This window comes from Tasmannia lanceolata, unplaced genomic scaffold (assembly GCF_043159265.1).
Source record: "Tasmannia lanceolata isolate RefF3 unplaced genomic scaffold, GAP_Taslan_0.1 ptg000016l, whole genome shotgun sequence".
Classification (NCBI taxonomy): domain Eukaryota; kingdom Viridiplantae; phylum Streptophyta; class Magnoliopsida; order Canellales; family Winteraceae; genus Tasmannia; species Tasmannia lanceolata.
This window is the reverse complement of record NW_027518693.1, coordinates 8,076,233-8,092,075: the sequence shown is the minus strand read 5'-3', so window position 1 is coordinate 8,092,075 and position 15,843 is coordinate 8,076,233. Positions and strand designations below refer to the sequence as shown.

The window sequence follows — 15,843 nt, the reverse complement described above, 5'->3', positions numbered from 1 at the left end:
TCGAGTGGGCTACCTCTAAAAAGCACAGAAGACTATGAATTGAGCATATAGCTCAAGGGGACATCTGTACAGTAAAATGTAAATGACAGTTCATTGAAAAGTATATTCCACCTTCATCCCAAAAAATTTAAGACTGAATCCTTCCCTTAAAAATTATCCTAATTCTCCCCTATTAAATTATTTGCCAATGAGTGCCAACCCCGAAAAAGAAAAAAAAGAACACAGAAGATGATTACAACAGGGGATATAGCATCCCGGAACAATCTTTAGAAATAATAACATTGAGATCTTCATGTATGAGGGAGAGGGGAATAGGGATCCCTTTACAAAAGGAAATCAGCAGCTCTGTTTCCTACTCTCCAAATGTGGGAAACTCTCCAAGAATCAAGGTTGTTAAGGTTAATCATGAGATTTTCGAAAGTAGGAATTAGAGTATATTGAGAATAGAGACAGAGTATATTGACATGGCCCTACTTAAACAAATAAAAAGAAACATCTCGAACATTTCATGAACAGCGAACAAACTCCATAAGTGGCATCTGAACTTGTATTTTCTCATTCAAAGTTCCTGAGCTTTCTCCCATAAGTGGCATGAACCTGAAACAAACTCCATGAACAGCGAACATTTAAGTATTTCTGTAATGAAAACAAGAAAATGAGTTACAACAGGTTACTTAAGACACAAATAGAAACAATCATTTACACTCTTGGCTTGCCATCTTACCATTACATTTTAGAAACGATTTCCCTCTTCCACTCCCTCGTTCTCTCCCTCTTGCATTGCAGGCATCTATTTGCACATGCATTAAAGGAAAAAAGATTACATATATTAGCTCACATATTTAGAAAACTGAAAATGTACCTTAGGATTAAAAAAAAAAGCATAGGTAGAGATTCAAACCTTAGGATTGTTTTTACATGTTGTGAAATAATGTCCGAACTCCCCACATTTTTTGCACTTTCGTTGCTGTTTTATTTTTTGGGCGGTCTCTATCGGATGTTTGAACCGTGTAGAAACCTTTGGACGGCCCTTTGTCTTCACAACATGTGGTTCTCGAACAATTATCTCAGATATTTGACTGGATACGTAGTTCGACTGCACTTGGCTGCCAATGATTGGCAACTCACTTTGCTTCTCTTTCTTTCGTTGTTCAACTTCAACCAACATAGCATCAAACATTCCATCTAACTTCTTGAAAAGAGCCTTATCATTAGCAACTTCTTCTAACAGTCTTTGTTGCTTTGCCTTTAGGCACCACATTTCAAATGGAGTTACGCCATCCGTACCTACTTCACTTGTAGAAGCTCCACCCACCACCTGATATCTTGCATCTACTGTCCATCTCTTCAAGATATAGTGGTTGGGAATAGAACTTAGATGCTTCTTGTCCATAATGTGCAGTATATGTTTGCACAATATTCCAAAAGTCTCAAACTTTGCACAATCACACGTCGCCCGTATACCTTCAGAAGCATTATACACAACCATGTGCCCTTTCTTCTTCTCAAAATCACCCTTTCTCCCTACTTTATAGATTGTAATAGTGCCATCTCTAGTCTCCCTCTCATGCCAAAGGTCAGCACTACCCAGCAACTCAGCCTTGAATAGTTTAAATATTTCCTTTGTATAATGTTTTGCAGCTTTTTCCTCCAATGAGCTACTTCCACACAACACAGCATCTGAATTTTTTGACCTGAAATCCTCCTCTGATTCCTTCTTACGGCGATCAATGAGTGCCTTATCGTACTGATCTAAGAATTCAACCAAAGTTGTCTTTTGGTTCACAAATCCATCAAAGAAAGCATTAACGCTTTCACTACGCCCACTAGTGCTCATATCCGCTGTGAATGTATCTCTCCAATATGCATTAACCCAGTGATTCCGTATGTCCCACATTTTAGCAAGCCAACTATTCTCTTCAATTTTATATTTCTCAACTAATTTTTCCCATTCGGTCTCACATTCTTCAATCTCTCCTATAAATACAACGATTATAATCGTCCTTGACCTCACTTTCAGAATTTCGCACGGCTGCAACATTCTCCATCAGATGCTTTCTAATGTGCCATGAACAGAAACGGTGACGTGTATTCGGAAAGACATTTTTGATTGCATTTCTCATTGCCCCATCCATGTCAGTTATAATAGCACCTGGAGCTATCCCAAACATACAATTCAACCATTGCTGGAATAGCCAACTAAATGTCTCGACAGTCTCGTCCGCTAGGAGTGCACATCCGAGAAGGATGGTTTGCTTGTGATGATTCACTCCTGCAAATGGTGCAAAGGGCATCAAATACTTATTTGTCCTGTAGGTCACGTCGAATACAATGACATCGCTGAAAGTCACATAAGAATCCCTCGCCCGACGATCAGCCCAGAACATGGAGCGCAATGTCCCATCAGTCTCAAACTCCAAAGAATAAAAAAAGCCCGAGTCTTCTAACTGTTTGTCTTGAAGGCGTTTGGCTACGAGTACAGCATCTTGGCCTATATTATTTCTTCTCTTTACTTTCAAATGGGATGCCACCTGGCTTGCTGATATAACCCCATATGCTGCATCGAATCTAACATTTATAGTCTTTGCAATTCTGACAGCCTGCATTCAGTGCCATGGAGATCGTCTATCAAATTCTTACAAGTTTGCTTCTTAAATAATTGATTATGGGACCGATGCAATCGTTGTCTAAGTGGGGAGGTAAGATCATGAGAGTGATCATCCACAAAAGCTTTCACTATCCACTTCCCATCTTTCGAACTGATCACCATCAGCGCTTTACAACCATTTCTGACAATGCGACGCTCTTGCACTTCCTTGCCAACCTGTCTCTTATCCTTACCTTTAAACCCTTGTTTGGAACATACAAATTTCCTCCATATCACGCCATTTGTCGTCTTCGAAGTATTTGTACTGGATTTTCTGACTCCAAAACCAGTAACCAACGCATAAGACAGGTAAAATTCATATGCATCGTCACTACTTTCAAATACTTGATCAACAAACGGCTTGTTGACTACGCTCTTCTCACCAACATCCTTATCGGGAGTATCCCATTGACTGCAGCCCTCATTTCTGTCACCAACATCCCCATCAGTTTCATTCGTTACTACATTAGCTTCATTTTGATCTCCTCCCTCACCAACCAGTATTAATCCATTAGAATCCACCTCATTAATTGATAGACCGTGAGCTTGCGACATAGCATCATCAACCAACCGACAATCTTGCAAAGAATCTTCCTCCATTTTATTACTGTTCAACATAAATGTTTCAATTAATAGAAGGCAGTTAAGCAATGGCACAAAAAAGATTTGTCATGCAAAAAATGAAAGTCATCAGTATGAAATTACAGCATTACAACTCAAAAAATGAAATAAAACTATAGCATAATAAGATGGTAAGACGAAGAAACTACAACAGAACAACTCAATGGAGACAATGTCCAACTTTCAAAATATTTTAGGAAGATAAGTATTTATCTTAAGCATTAAAAAGCAAGTGAAAAGGAGAATGCCTTGATCTTTTTCACTTTTTTTGCTTATTGAGCACCACCTTTTTTGCTTACGATGTGATTAAGGAATAATCAGTGATCGATACTCCTAAAAACAAAATTAAAAGATTATTATGGGTTTAATCAGACCCATTTATAGCCATTCAAAAAAAAAATAGTTAGACCCATAAGGTTTCAGCACTTCTAAATGAATTTGACCTACTAAAAAAAGAGAAACAGAACTACTTATATTTGTCTTTGATTACATTAGTGTTATTACTACTTTGGTTCCAATCCTAATAAAAGCTAAGGTCTTGTTTTTATGCATTATTGATCCAGTTAACAAGAAATATAATCCACCATCTATTAGTTAATTTACACTGCTAGTAAATCAATTTGTATAAAACAGACTATTCTTTGTATACTCCAACAGATTCATGTTGCTAATAATCCATAAACATAGTTCATTGGTTCTTCTAATTCTATAGAACTACTACCCATATCCTTCTTAACTCCCATCTCTTTCATCAACTTCCTCACCTTCTCAATATCACCCCATCTCCATATTTCTACATACAAATTAGACATCAGAACATGGATCCAAATGCAAAAGTCATACAAATTTCCAAGTGGGGAGGTAAGATCCTCCACAAGAGAGAGAGAGAGAGAGAGAGAGAGCCAAAAGCCAAAAGAAAAATCACGACAGCAACATCACAGAGAATGATGCAGATAAACAGAAATTCAGAAAAAAAGCATGTAGAACTGTAGCAAATAAAAAGGCATTTACCAGTAAACCAATGAAAAAAAAATTCTACCACGCAGAAATTTCTACGCTCTCTCTCTCTCTCTCTCTCTCTCAATAGAAACATTCATTTTATACTCATTCTATTTTACACCCATTCTAGCAGAATTACCCCTCATCTAAGCTCGCTCTCTCTCTCAACAAAATCTGGACCTCTAGTTTTGCTTTCACGGAATAAAAAGGAGATGGGGATTTTTTTGAACAGAACCTAAGAAAAAGGAAAGCAAGAAGAAAAAATGAGATGGGGATTTTTTTTAACAGAACCTAAGAAAAAGGAAAGCAAGAAGAAAAAATGAGATGGGGATTTTTTTTAACAGAACCTAAGAAAAAGGAAAGCAAGAAGAAAAAATGAGATGGGGATTTTGTTTCAATAAAAGTAGGGTTTCTGCCGTAAAACGATGATTCACCCCAAGCAGAATCAACCGCGGGTAGAAATTTGTATGTCGAAACCCTACTTTTCAAAAATACCTTCAAACGAAGAGAAGAAAAAAGAGATGGGGATTTCTCTTGAATAAATGCTTACCCGAAGGAAGAGGCGGAACCCTAGATCGCTTCGAGAGAGGAAGCTTGGCTGCGAAGCAAGTTCGATTCGGTTGGAGAAAAACCCCTCAGCTTTGGTAATTTACAGATGACTCGAAAGAGAGGAGAGCCCTAAATCAAACCCTAAATCGTTTGGTTTAGAGAGCCCCAAATCGATTTAGGGGTTTCTTAGCTTCGAAGACGATGGAGGCGGAAGAAACCCTTGTGCGATTGAAGGAGGAGGAAAACCCTTGCAGTAGGAGGAGAAGAAACCCTTTTTCGTATATCAGTTGGTATGGGAAGGAGGAGCCGACTCAAAAACGAAAACCCAAAGTCGTAATTTTTTTTCCGTTCCCGCACGGGCCCACATATAACGTCAAATGGGAGGGTTTTTAATGCTTTTGCGTAGGTAACTTACCTGAGGTATTGTGCAGGAACTCTTTTCCCTATATATATATATATATATATATATATTTTTATTTATTTATTTATTTTTTAAATTCAGGGCATGCAAATTTAAGATTAAGAAACTTTTATTCTAAATATATTAGCATGGGGCTAAAGCAAATATATCTTTAATGTCTTATCCTAGAGCCCAACTGTATGTTCTCACCGGCATTAAATATAACCTGACCAAGGCCTCAAGTTTAAATATACCATGAATGACAAAAATCACCATAAATGTAACTACTGTCCCCCTAACTGACATGATTTTCCAGCATGATCAAATTATCCAAAGAATAACACATAGATCTAAAGGAAATACTTTTCTAATAATACCCTCATTCTTCATATAGAGAGGGAAAAAATAAAAATAAAAATAGCCTAGCAGGTCCTATAATTAATAGACCAAATTAATATCCCAGTAATTGACATCTGTGAGTGCTAACATCCATTCCAAGGACAACAATACTGTGCATTTCCATTAACTAACCAAACAATGATAGGAAAATGAGTTGATGTATCTAAACAGTCAACAAATGATAAACCAATACTTTGGATAAGTTCTGACACATTATAAACATTTCCTCTAAGATAAAACCAAACATGAGAAATGTACTTGAGTCAAATCAATTAAGCATACCCTCAATTACAAGACCATTTGAAGCATACAATTATACGTAGGAATAACCAAGATGAGACAAATAGTTTAGAGGAAAAGTGAATTTTTTACAACCCGTAGTGCCAACAATTTGAAAGAAACCTGAACTGTAGAAATGGTGGTACATACGTTTTGAAAGAAAACTGAACTACTCAGCTAATAGTGCAAACATTTTAGAAGAAACCTGGGCTGTGCAACTGAAATTTAACAATATCGAGGTCAAAAGAATGTTACCACTTCTAACACTACTAGGTTGAGATAATTATTCCAAATCCCCTTCAGTTTACATCATTAACAGACCTCAAAACCATCAAAATGTAACTCTAATGCATAAATGAGGGATTCAACTCAAAAGAGACCAACAACCATATACTATCATAAAAAATGGAATAATAGCGGTCCCTCTAAGCAATTGAATAAGAAGACCAACTAAAACAGACAAAACATAATGAACTTGACAATACAATTTTTAAACAAGATCGAAGTAATATCGATTTTCAAGTCAACAACATCACTCTACAGATAAAGGCAACACATTTCACCAGTCACACCAGCTCAGCTTATCTTTCTTGCTACAACAACCAAGTGTGTTCATTGTTGTTTTAACTGATAAGGTTGAAGACAGATTTCAAAATGACAGACAGCTGAAGAATCCATGAGCTTGTTAAATCCATGAATCAAATGAAAGGTTTAGCATGTTCTCTATGAACAAGTGTAATTTATAGGCCAAGGTATTTAAAGCTAAGGAAAATGATTATATTAGCAAAATTTTAAAGAAATTAAAGTAATAAAATTAATCAAGACAAAACCAAAATGACTTAATCAACAGGACTCCATACATCTGACCTTCAATCAGTAAAAAGAAGTAACCTAAACATCCATAGAAGTAAAAAAGAAACTCAGATAATTTTATGACCTTGATAAAAGGGTAAAACGTATTTTCTAAAAAAAATATTATCTTAAAAAAAAACATAAAATTGTAAAAAGAAAATGTTTTGTATATAAGCCACCATCTCTTTTGGTTTCAACTAGTTTACACACTCAGATTTTTAACTACCATCAGACATTAGTCATAGTGGAACAGTCTTTTCACTAACCTACTGAATGAAATCCTTTCTAGACCCAAGAAAGTTAGCCCTGACCTTGTGTTTATAGCAAATCATAAAGATAATGAACATGTAATGATCATGAGAACTCTTGCTAATAAAGTAGTATAACTGAAGAATTTACAGGAAACTTACAACTGAAACTAAAATACACACCATAAGAATCAAATACATACCACCAGTATAAGAACAGAACCATATATCTCTGAAATTAAAATAGCACTAAACAATCAAACTACATAGTTACTGAGGCTATTACAACATCATAAAGCCTAACCTCATACCATCAGCACTAAAAAAAAACAATCAATCTTCATTTGACTAAAAAAAAACAAGTCAAATCATGTCCTTACTGAAATCGTAATAAGATCATGAGAACTAACCTATACGTCATTAAAACTCTCATAATATCATGGAATCTAACTATACATTACTGAAATAAAATCTAAAGAACATGAGAACAGGCTTTCAAATCAAAGAGAATTTCTACAAAAGATCATTAAGGTTCATTTGAGATCTGCTATTAATATCAATAATTCAATGGATAAATCAGCAAAAAAAAAAAATTAAGAAGAAAATCTCTAATCTGACGGAAAATTAACATTACAACTAGAGCATCCTATCTCATACACATATTTATCATCATAAAAAAAAATTCATGCCAAGAAATAGTTACCTGAACCTGCTAGGCTTGAGAGTGATTAATGCTTGAAAATAAGGTCAGATCTAAAAAAAAAATTAATCTAACCACAACTCCTTTTCTTTCTCTTATCACAGTTAGCAAAAATCTTTCTTAAAACCTAACTCTGTAACTTGTAGTAGCAGATCTGTAACTTTCCAAAGCCTTGAATTGAGAATACAAAGAAGAAAAATTAAGGCAGAAAGATGAGGGAGAAGAATCCGGCAGGACCTCCGGCAATGTCACCGGAGAAGATGACCTTTGATCGAAAAAAAATGAGTTAGGGTTTGGTAGCGTAAGTTTGTGGCTTTACAAAGCTCGAATCATAACAGGGAAGAAGAAGGCTGAGGCAAGAAAGAGAAGAAGAAAAATCCGGTCAGAGGTTGGCCGGAATCCGGCAAGGGATCGATCGGAGAAGGAGAAAAAGTTAGGCTTTTAATGGGATCTCTCTTACTCGCGCTTCCTCCTTTTTCTAAAAATCTGAAACTAAAACCCCTTTGATGCCTTATCGTTGGCTATTTATAGGCATGAGGGGTTGTGCTAATATCAGCACCCTCATACATTGGTAATTGCACTCCCCTACGTCTCTTTTAAACGAAAAAAAAAGAAGTACTGAAGTTTTCAGGACTTCTTCTGCTGTGGGGGCACTCTATTGGGTCTGGATGACCCCTCCGAGAGCAGGAATGACGATCCCTCGACCTTGAGCGCTCTCTATAATGGTGTGGACGGTAACTAGGGGACGTCTGCCACTCATAGGTATGCTGGGGATGTCGGTTGGATGACGTGGGATGGTGCCCGCGATACATGGGTGCTACTCTCTTGTTGTGCTGACATTTTCTCATGCCAAGATCTAGCAGAGTGGTGCTCTTCACGGTATCTGAGTTGACCAGTTAGAGTCGCAACTTGGTGTACCAATGCGTTGAATTGCTATGCGGTAGGTGGAGTTGTTTGCATCTGAGGCTTTTGTTGAGGGGGTTGTTGTTCCTCAGGTAGAGGGGGAACAGCGACCTAAGAGGCTAAATGTCGCTCCTGGTGATCGTTTCTAGGAGCAGACTTAGCGCGCGGAGCTGTGTTTGTCCGCGCGCTCTTCCGGGCAGATAATAGAAAAATAGATTAGAATAGTAAGTTTTTTGGGATCCGAACCTCTCCCTGTGAGCCCTAGGAGGCTATTTATAGAAGTAGGCTAAAGAGGGGTTAGGTGTGAGATTACCGTAATGCCCCCTGACAAGTGTCATCTGATGATTGGGCAAGGGCTTGGTCTAGAACTTTCCAAATTAGGTAAGATTACATGCATACCCTTTGTCACGTGGCGGCTTATTATTGGACCGTTGTTTTTACTCCCATCACCTACCATTAAAAAAAAAAATCTTCTTTTCCTTTTTTCACAGGATACGCAATTTTTTTCTTGATTTGTTGTTTTATTGTCAAGCTCGGTAGGTTCTTTCTTCTAATCTAAAATTGTAAGAGGTAAATCCTGAGTGAGTAGGATACACGATATTCTTAGGATGCTCAATAGAGTGTTGGATTTAATTTTTTTTGGCAGCAAGCTCCACTTAGATGATACATTGAATCCAATGAAAGATGCAAGCACCTTGCTAGATGTCCTGTCTTCAACCCACTCAGCAACAAAATATTGTGTGTAAAATAATAGCAAACAAATTTTGATAGGCAGATACTAGATATATCGGTAGAAGCTATATTAAAAATTATATTGGTAGAAAATAGATTAACAATAAACCTATGATTTGTGGACACGGACACGAGTGTCGCATGTCGACACGGACACGAGTGTCGCATGTCGACACGGACACGGAGTGTCGGACACGGCAAACCCCAAAACTTTAGAAACGGGGACACGACTAAAATAGAAACTATATGAAATCATGATTTGTGGATATGGATTCGTGTGTCTAGTTTCAACATGGATACGAGTTGTCTAAATGAGCTGTTGGATTATCAGAATAATGGATCTGATCTATGGTTTATTCGAACCCAAAAAATCTGCAACTTGAAACGAAAAAACCCTTTCTGTTTGGAAACCAGAAATAAAACAGAACTTATCTGTTTGGTTGAAAATCCTTTGGAAATCAGATTGAAAAGAATAAGGATGAGTCGTGCCACTGGTCACTCTCCTTAAGAATCGTATCCGCCCCCAACCGGTGCAAATGGGATTCGAAAACCGACACTCCAAGATAAAACAGCCGAAATTGGCCCTAGTCCACCCAGAATCACCAACGGAACTGTGCTCAGAAAGAACGGAACGAAGGAGGAAGAAGAACAGAATAGAAAGCCCTGGGTTATAAATTCCAGAATGTGCAAAAAAACGTCTGTGTTTAAACAAATCCGTCTCATTCCCTTTTATAGACCATAAGGTGTCTGTTAGGAAGAGCCACCACTAATGGTGGGTTATAACTGTTGAGGAAAAGCCTCAATTAAAAGCCATTAACGTTTCCCTCTACAATCATTTTTGTGACCGTTGAGATTTGAAACGTTTATGCAATTAAAGGGGTGTGTCTAAATTAAATGGGGATGGGGGTAAAAAGAAAAGAGTTTTGGGCATTAAAAAGAACCTTTTTATTTAAACCCAAACCCAAACCCAAACCCAAACCCGGACCTCGGCCACGGCCCGGCGAGGCACGCGCGCGTGTGTTTTTTACACATGGGCTTGTGCTCTTCTAAAAGCCCAAAACCCAACAAATTCTAAAGCCCCTTGAAGGCTCAAGCCTTTCTCCAACTCTCCATCTTTTATGGATGAGAAAATTTCTCTCAAGCTCCTATGTGGGACTATTTATTTTGCCTTGGTTTAGAGAGCACAACATTCACAAACACATCAAGGTCTTGGGTTCAAGTCCTCATTCATGCAATTGATTTTAGTTTTCAAAGAAAGAGGGGGAGAACTTTAATTTGAATCTTCCCTCTAAATTTTAAACACTAAGCAAAAGCATCTTTGACTTTTCTATTTAACAATTATTGAAATTGTCCAACAGGTAAACACAATATTCAATAAAAAAACAGAATGTCACACTTGACACGGTACAAAAATATGTCCACACACCCACATAAAGTCAACACTTCTAGCAATACAAGTAAAAGTGTCCAAATGAGTGTCGACACGTATGAAAATTTCATTGGCCGCCTAGAGTTGGTATCTTCGGGTGGGCGGTATGCCACGATCGGATTCAAACGATTAACTTCCTCCGGAGGCGCGGTATGATGCTTGTTGACCATTGCCCCCTATGCTTGAAAGATCGTGAATCTGTGGGTCATCTCTTCATGCATTGCTCCTTTACGCATCAGGTATGGAGTTTTATATTTCTGAGATTTGGCATCTGTTGGGTTTTTTCATTTTCTATTCCGGAGTTGATGCTTCTATGGACCTTTGTGCCATGGAAGAAGAAAGGCAAAGTATTGTGGAATTTGTGCCTTCTTACAACATGGTGGGTCATATGGAAAGAGAGAAACTCTCGTGTCTTTGAAGGGGTTGCAAAATCTCCGTATTGGCTATACATGAAAATCATTGCGCTCTCTATTTCATGGGCGAGAACTTTACCGGCTTTCCGTTTTGTATCGGCCTTTGACTTATGGGAGGGTTGGAGGGTTGTTTGCTTTAGTAGGGAGATCCGACATCGGATTGTTCAGAGATGGGAGGCTCCGCCTATTGACATGTTCAAAATTAACTTTGATGGGTCGAGTATTGGGAACCCTGGTCCAGGCGGAGTTGGTGGTTTGTGTCGGGACGCTTGTGGTGAAGTTGTAAGGGCTTTTTCCGGCCCTTTTGGAGTTTGTGATGCATCGGAGGCCGAGGTGATGGCGGTTTATCATGGCATAAAAAGGCTTGAGAGAGATAGCATGGATAGCACTATTGTGGAGGGAGACTCTTTGAATGTGATTAGATGGTTGAAGGGGCTGGTGTTGCCTCCTTGGAGATTTTCTTCTATTTTTGAAGAAATAGATGATTTAATTGCGGGCACATCTATTGTTTTCAATCATTTTTGGAGATCTGCTAATGGGGAGGCGGACTCCTTGGTTAGGAGTGGGGTTAGGAGGTTGGAGTTGGAGTGGTTTGACTTCCTTCCTCCTTGAGAATTGTATTGTTCTTTGTTTTTTTTTGTTTATTTTTCTTGTAATTTTGGTTGTGGTCCATCTCGGCCATCTTCCTTTTTTAATGATTTCATCCTGCCAATTTTAAAAAAAAGGAGTGTCGACACGTGTGGACACGCATGTCGTGTCTGACACGGCAGGACACGTGAGTCGGCAATAAATTCGAAGTGTCGGCCAAATCATAGCAATAAACACACACACACACACACACACACAGAGAGAGAGAGAGAGAGAGAGAGAGAGAGAGAGAGAGAGAGAGAGAGAGAGCACTTTCTGTAGCTTATCCATTTGAAATGATTTTCAGTATATGGGAATATGCTAGTCTACTTTCCAGGATACCATGATTATGGGAGCAGACTACTATCAAACTGAAGCTGAAATAGCATCTCTACTGGCAGAGGGGAAGGTTCCCATAGTAGGGCAAAATACCAAAATTAGGTGAGATTTTGATCAAATTTTTTCAAGAAAATACATGAATGGATCATAATGTCAGAAGTTCCTGACAATAGTTCCCATTTTTTCAAGGAATTGCATCATTGACATGAATGCTAAGATAGGGAAAAATGTTATAATCGCAAACAAAGAAGTAAGTACAGTTATTTTTTGTCTTTTAATACTATTTTAGAAAGTTCTTGAAAGAATATTGGGTTTAAACTTTATACTGATGCTCAGAAGAATTTGATTTGGATTTCTCACATTTGCAGCCCTTATTGCACTGTGATTTGGATCCGGATCAAATCCTTCAATTTCCAAATTAGCAACTGACAGTGAAAAAAAATCAAATTTCCAAATATGCTGTGGAAATAAGTAATTGGAAATTTGGATCCGGATCAAATCCTTCAATTTCCAAATTAGCAACTGACAGTGAAAAAAATCAAATTTCCAAATATGCTGTGGAAATAAGTAATTGGAAATCCACTGATCTGGCAGCTTTCTTCACTGTCTTTATTTCTCAACCTCTCCCCTCCACGAGGAAGTACCCCCATCCATCTCTGTCTCCCTCAACATGAGCTGGCAGATCTTTTGATTTTGTATTCAAAACTCAATTCCAAATCCAAATACAAAATATGAGGTATCCAAACGGGCCCTTACTGATTTGCTTGCTTAACTTCTTAGGATGTTCAAGAAGCAGATAGGCCGGAAGAAGGTTCTATATTCGATCCGGGATCACTGTTATACTGAAGAACTCAACAATCAAGGAAGGGACTGTCATATAGAACTGTTTGGCATCTTACATGGGTTCTCTTATTTAAGATGAGCTTGTGATGGTCAAGGCGACGAGCATATGATGTATGAATCAGGAACAAAAAGGTGCTATTCAGTTTGAAAGTAATGTCTAGTCATATGAAAATATTGTCATACAATGGTTCATCATGTAGCTATATAAGAGGTTGAAGAGTTTTGTATGTAGCAGATGAGTTTTGTATGTAAACTAGTTCTTGCTTTCCTGTACGATAGATCAAGGATGTTTCTAAATAAATTGAAGGGATGCATGTATGCTTCTTCATTCTGTTCTTAAGTTCAGTGACAATGCTTCAAAGACCATGTTGAAGCACTTGGCTTTGATTAGTAATAAAGTGTTCTTGTAGCGATAATATCAAGCAACTGGATCTTTGAAAATCAAGGTTCTACAACTTATTCCACACTGTAACATTGACTACTCCAGCACTTGTTCTAGAGGAACAAAAGTAAACTCCTATTTCTTAACGTGAATGTATAAATCTAATGCACAATAAGAAGACTATATTCTGTACTCCTCTCCTCAGATTGATGCACTAGGCCATAAAGCATCAATCTGTGTGTTGTTTGTATATGTGTGTGTGTGGCAATGCAATCCACCCTCTGTCCTAGAACTGACAGATATAATGGCAATCCACCTTAATATGCCTTATACTCTCATGAAAAACAGGATTGATAGTAATCTGATTTCACTCTTATTATAAACATGTAGAGGTGCGGATAGAGGTAGTAAGATACCAAAGTTCAAGATATGATCTCGAAGCCATACAATCTCATTGGATGCTATTGACATAGAGTAGTATTCCATTTCAGCTGATGATTTGGAACATCTTGTTTTTTGCATTTCATTGAGACGAGAGGGTAGGGTTGTCAATGGATCCAACCCTTGATTGTCTAGTCAGATCCTATCCAGAGTCTTCTTCGGAACTAAGACCCTTTTCAAAACAGATTGTCTAGTGGAGTCTCCCAGGCGCTAAACTCATAGTACCATGGCTTTAAATTTCGGTCCTGGCTGAAACTGAAATTTCAGCCAAACTTTGGTAGAAAGTCCCAAAATGTAGGTAATTTCGGCCGAAATTGTCTAAATCTCTTAAATTCTAACCGAAATTTGGTACATTTTGGCAATTTCGGTTTCGGTACGTTCCAAATCAATCCAACTATGCCTGACATGAAATTCTTATGTATAATCTCTTCGTACTATTGTAATTGGTTTGTTTTGTTACTCAGATGTATATCGTGTTGAAGACACTGGCTGAGAAAGCAGCATGGGATTTTACTAAGGAGAACAACATGGACTCAATTAGCATTATACTGCCCCATGTTGTGGGACCCTTCATCATGTCAAGCATGCCCCAGCATGATCACTGCCCTTGCGCTGATCACAGATATGTCTTGTTCCACACAAAGGAAGTCACTCTACCTACTGCCACAGGAAACTTGTAAACAATACTCTTCTAATCCATCACTAATTGGGATGATGACCCTATGTCCATCACAATGAGATCAACGGTTCATGTGTTTCATAACCCATGTCGATGACATCATGTGGTTAGGATATAACAACGGGTGCAACTCAGGACAATTTTTGAGAATTTGGATTAAATCGGGTTGAGTTTTGGTTGGTTCCAATTCATTTTCTAGCAAAACCTCAATCAAACCCGACCCAAATTGCACCCTAGAGATTCCGATTCATTTTCTTGTCTCAACTAACATTTTTTCGTGAAAGCTCAATCAAATGGTATGAAAAATGCATTCTTACATATTCACCTCAAGGTAGAAGTCTACATGGAGCAACCAGAAGGCTTTGAGTAAGCCAACAAAAGTACATATGCATGTATAAATCATTCATAGAGCTAACAAGTATTCACAAATAAACATATTTAACTTCAAAACCATTTGCTCATAAAATTATATATATGAAAATGATTTTTAGAAGTATCCATAGAGATCTTAATCTTTGATTGCATTAATAACATCTTCTTTGAATCCTCTGTTATGAACAGGAAATGAAGCTCATTATTCAATTCTAAAGCAACACCTACTGATTCACCAGGACGATTTGTGTAATGCTCATATTTTCCTCTTTGAGCATCCAGAGGCCAAGGGAAGATACATCTGCGCTTCTACTGAGTCCACTATTATAGATCTTGTGAAAATGTTGAAGGAAAAATATCCTGAATATAACATCCCTATAAAGTAAGCACCTCTTCATCCCATATATATATTTTTTCATGCTTGTTTATTACTTTACAAAGTAGATCAAATTCTTTAAATTCGGCGCCTTTTTCCTAGACGATAATTATATCGACAAGGAAGATTGCAAGTGTACTTCTAGAGGTAAGGACGGACCCATGTACATGGAATCTCTAATACTCCCAATTAGGTGAGATGATCAACCAATTCGTTAGCATTGCTGAGAATAAGGGAACAGGAAAAAAATACACTTAAGTCGACTGGAACCATGCAAATGAACTGTATGATATTTTAGAAAAAATCATCACTAGGATTCCAAAGAAGGGAGGCTATAGTGAATCTGGCTACATTTAACTAATGCCAATTAATGCAGCATTAAGCATTTCTTACTGTAATGATAGATAGCTGACATGAAATCATGCGCAGGTTCAAAGGAATTGATGACAACATCAAACCTGTTCATTTTTCTTCAAAAAAACTTACGGACCTAGGCTTCGAATTCCTATACATCATGGAGGATATGTACGACGGGGCGATCAAATCCTGCAGAGGGAAGAAGCTGATACCACTTAAATCATAAGAGAAACAGTGCTTAAATGGGACCAACTGA

The 15,843-nt window shown here is 37.8% G+C and overlaps 1 protein-coding gene and 2 pseudogenes across 2 annotated transcripts; 2 read left to right on the top strand and 1 right to left on the bottom strand.

Moving 5' to 3' along the window:
- Positions 1-390: 390 nt before the first annotated feature.
- On the bottom strand, positions 391-8,175 carry LOC143848150 (protein FAR1-RELATED SEQUENCE 5-like; annotated as a pseudogene). Its single transcript, XR_013235325.1, has 4 exons — positions 7,698-8,175; positions 902-3,254; positions 725-790; positions 391-597 (listed from the first exon to the last, which is right to left on the bottom strand). The product of XR_013235325.1 is annotated as a protein FAR1-RELATED SEQUENCE 5-like (transcript).
- A 3,032-nt stretch (positions 8,176-11,207) lies between these two features.
- On the top strand, positions 11,208-11,783 carry LOC143848958 (uncharacterized). Its single transcript, XM_077358000.1, has one exon. The coding sequence runs from the start codon at positions 11,208-11,210 to the stop codon at positions 11,781-11,783; it is 576 nt and encodes a 191-aa protein (XP_077214115.1).
- Positions 11,784-12,141: 358 nt separating this feature from the next.
- LOC143848957 (dihydroflavonol 4-reductase-like) lies at positions 12,142-15,843 on the top strand (annotated as a pseudogene).

What these genes read in the sequence shown, in the direction of transcription:
- LOC143848958 (XM_077358000.1), top strand. Translation starts at nt 11,208, where the DNA reads ATGAAAATCATTGCGCTCTCTATTTCATGGGCGAGAACTTTACCGGCT.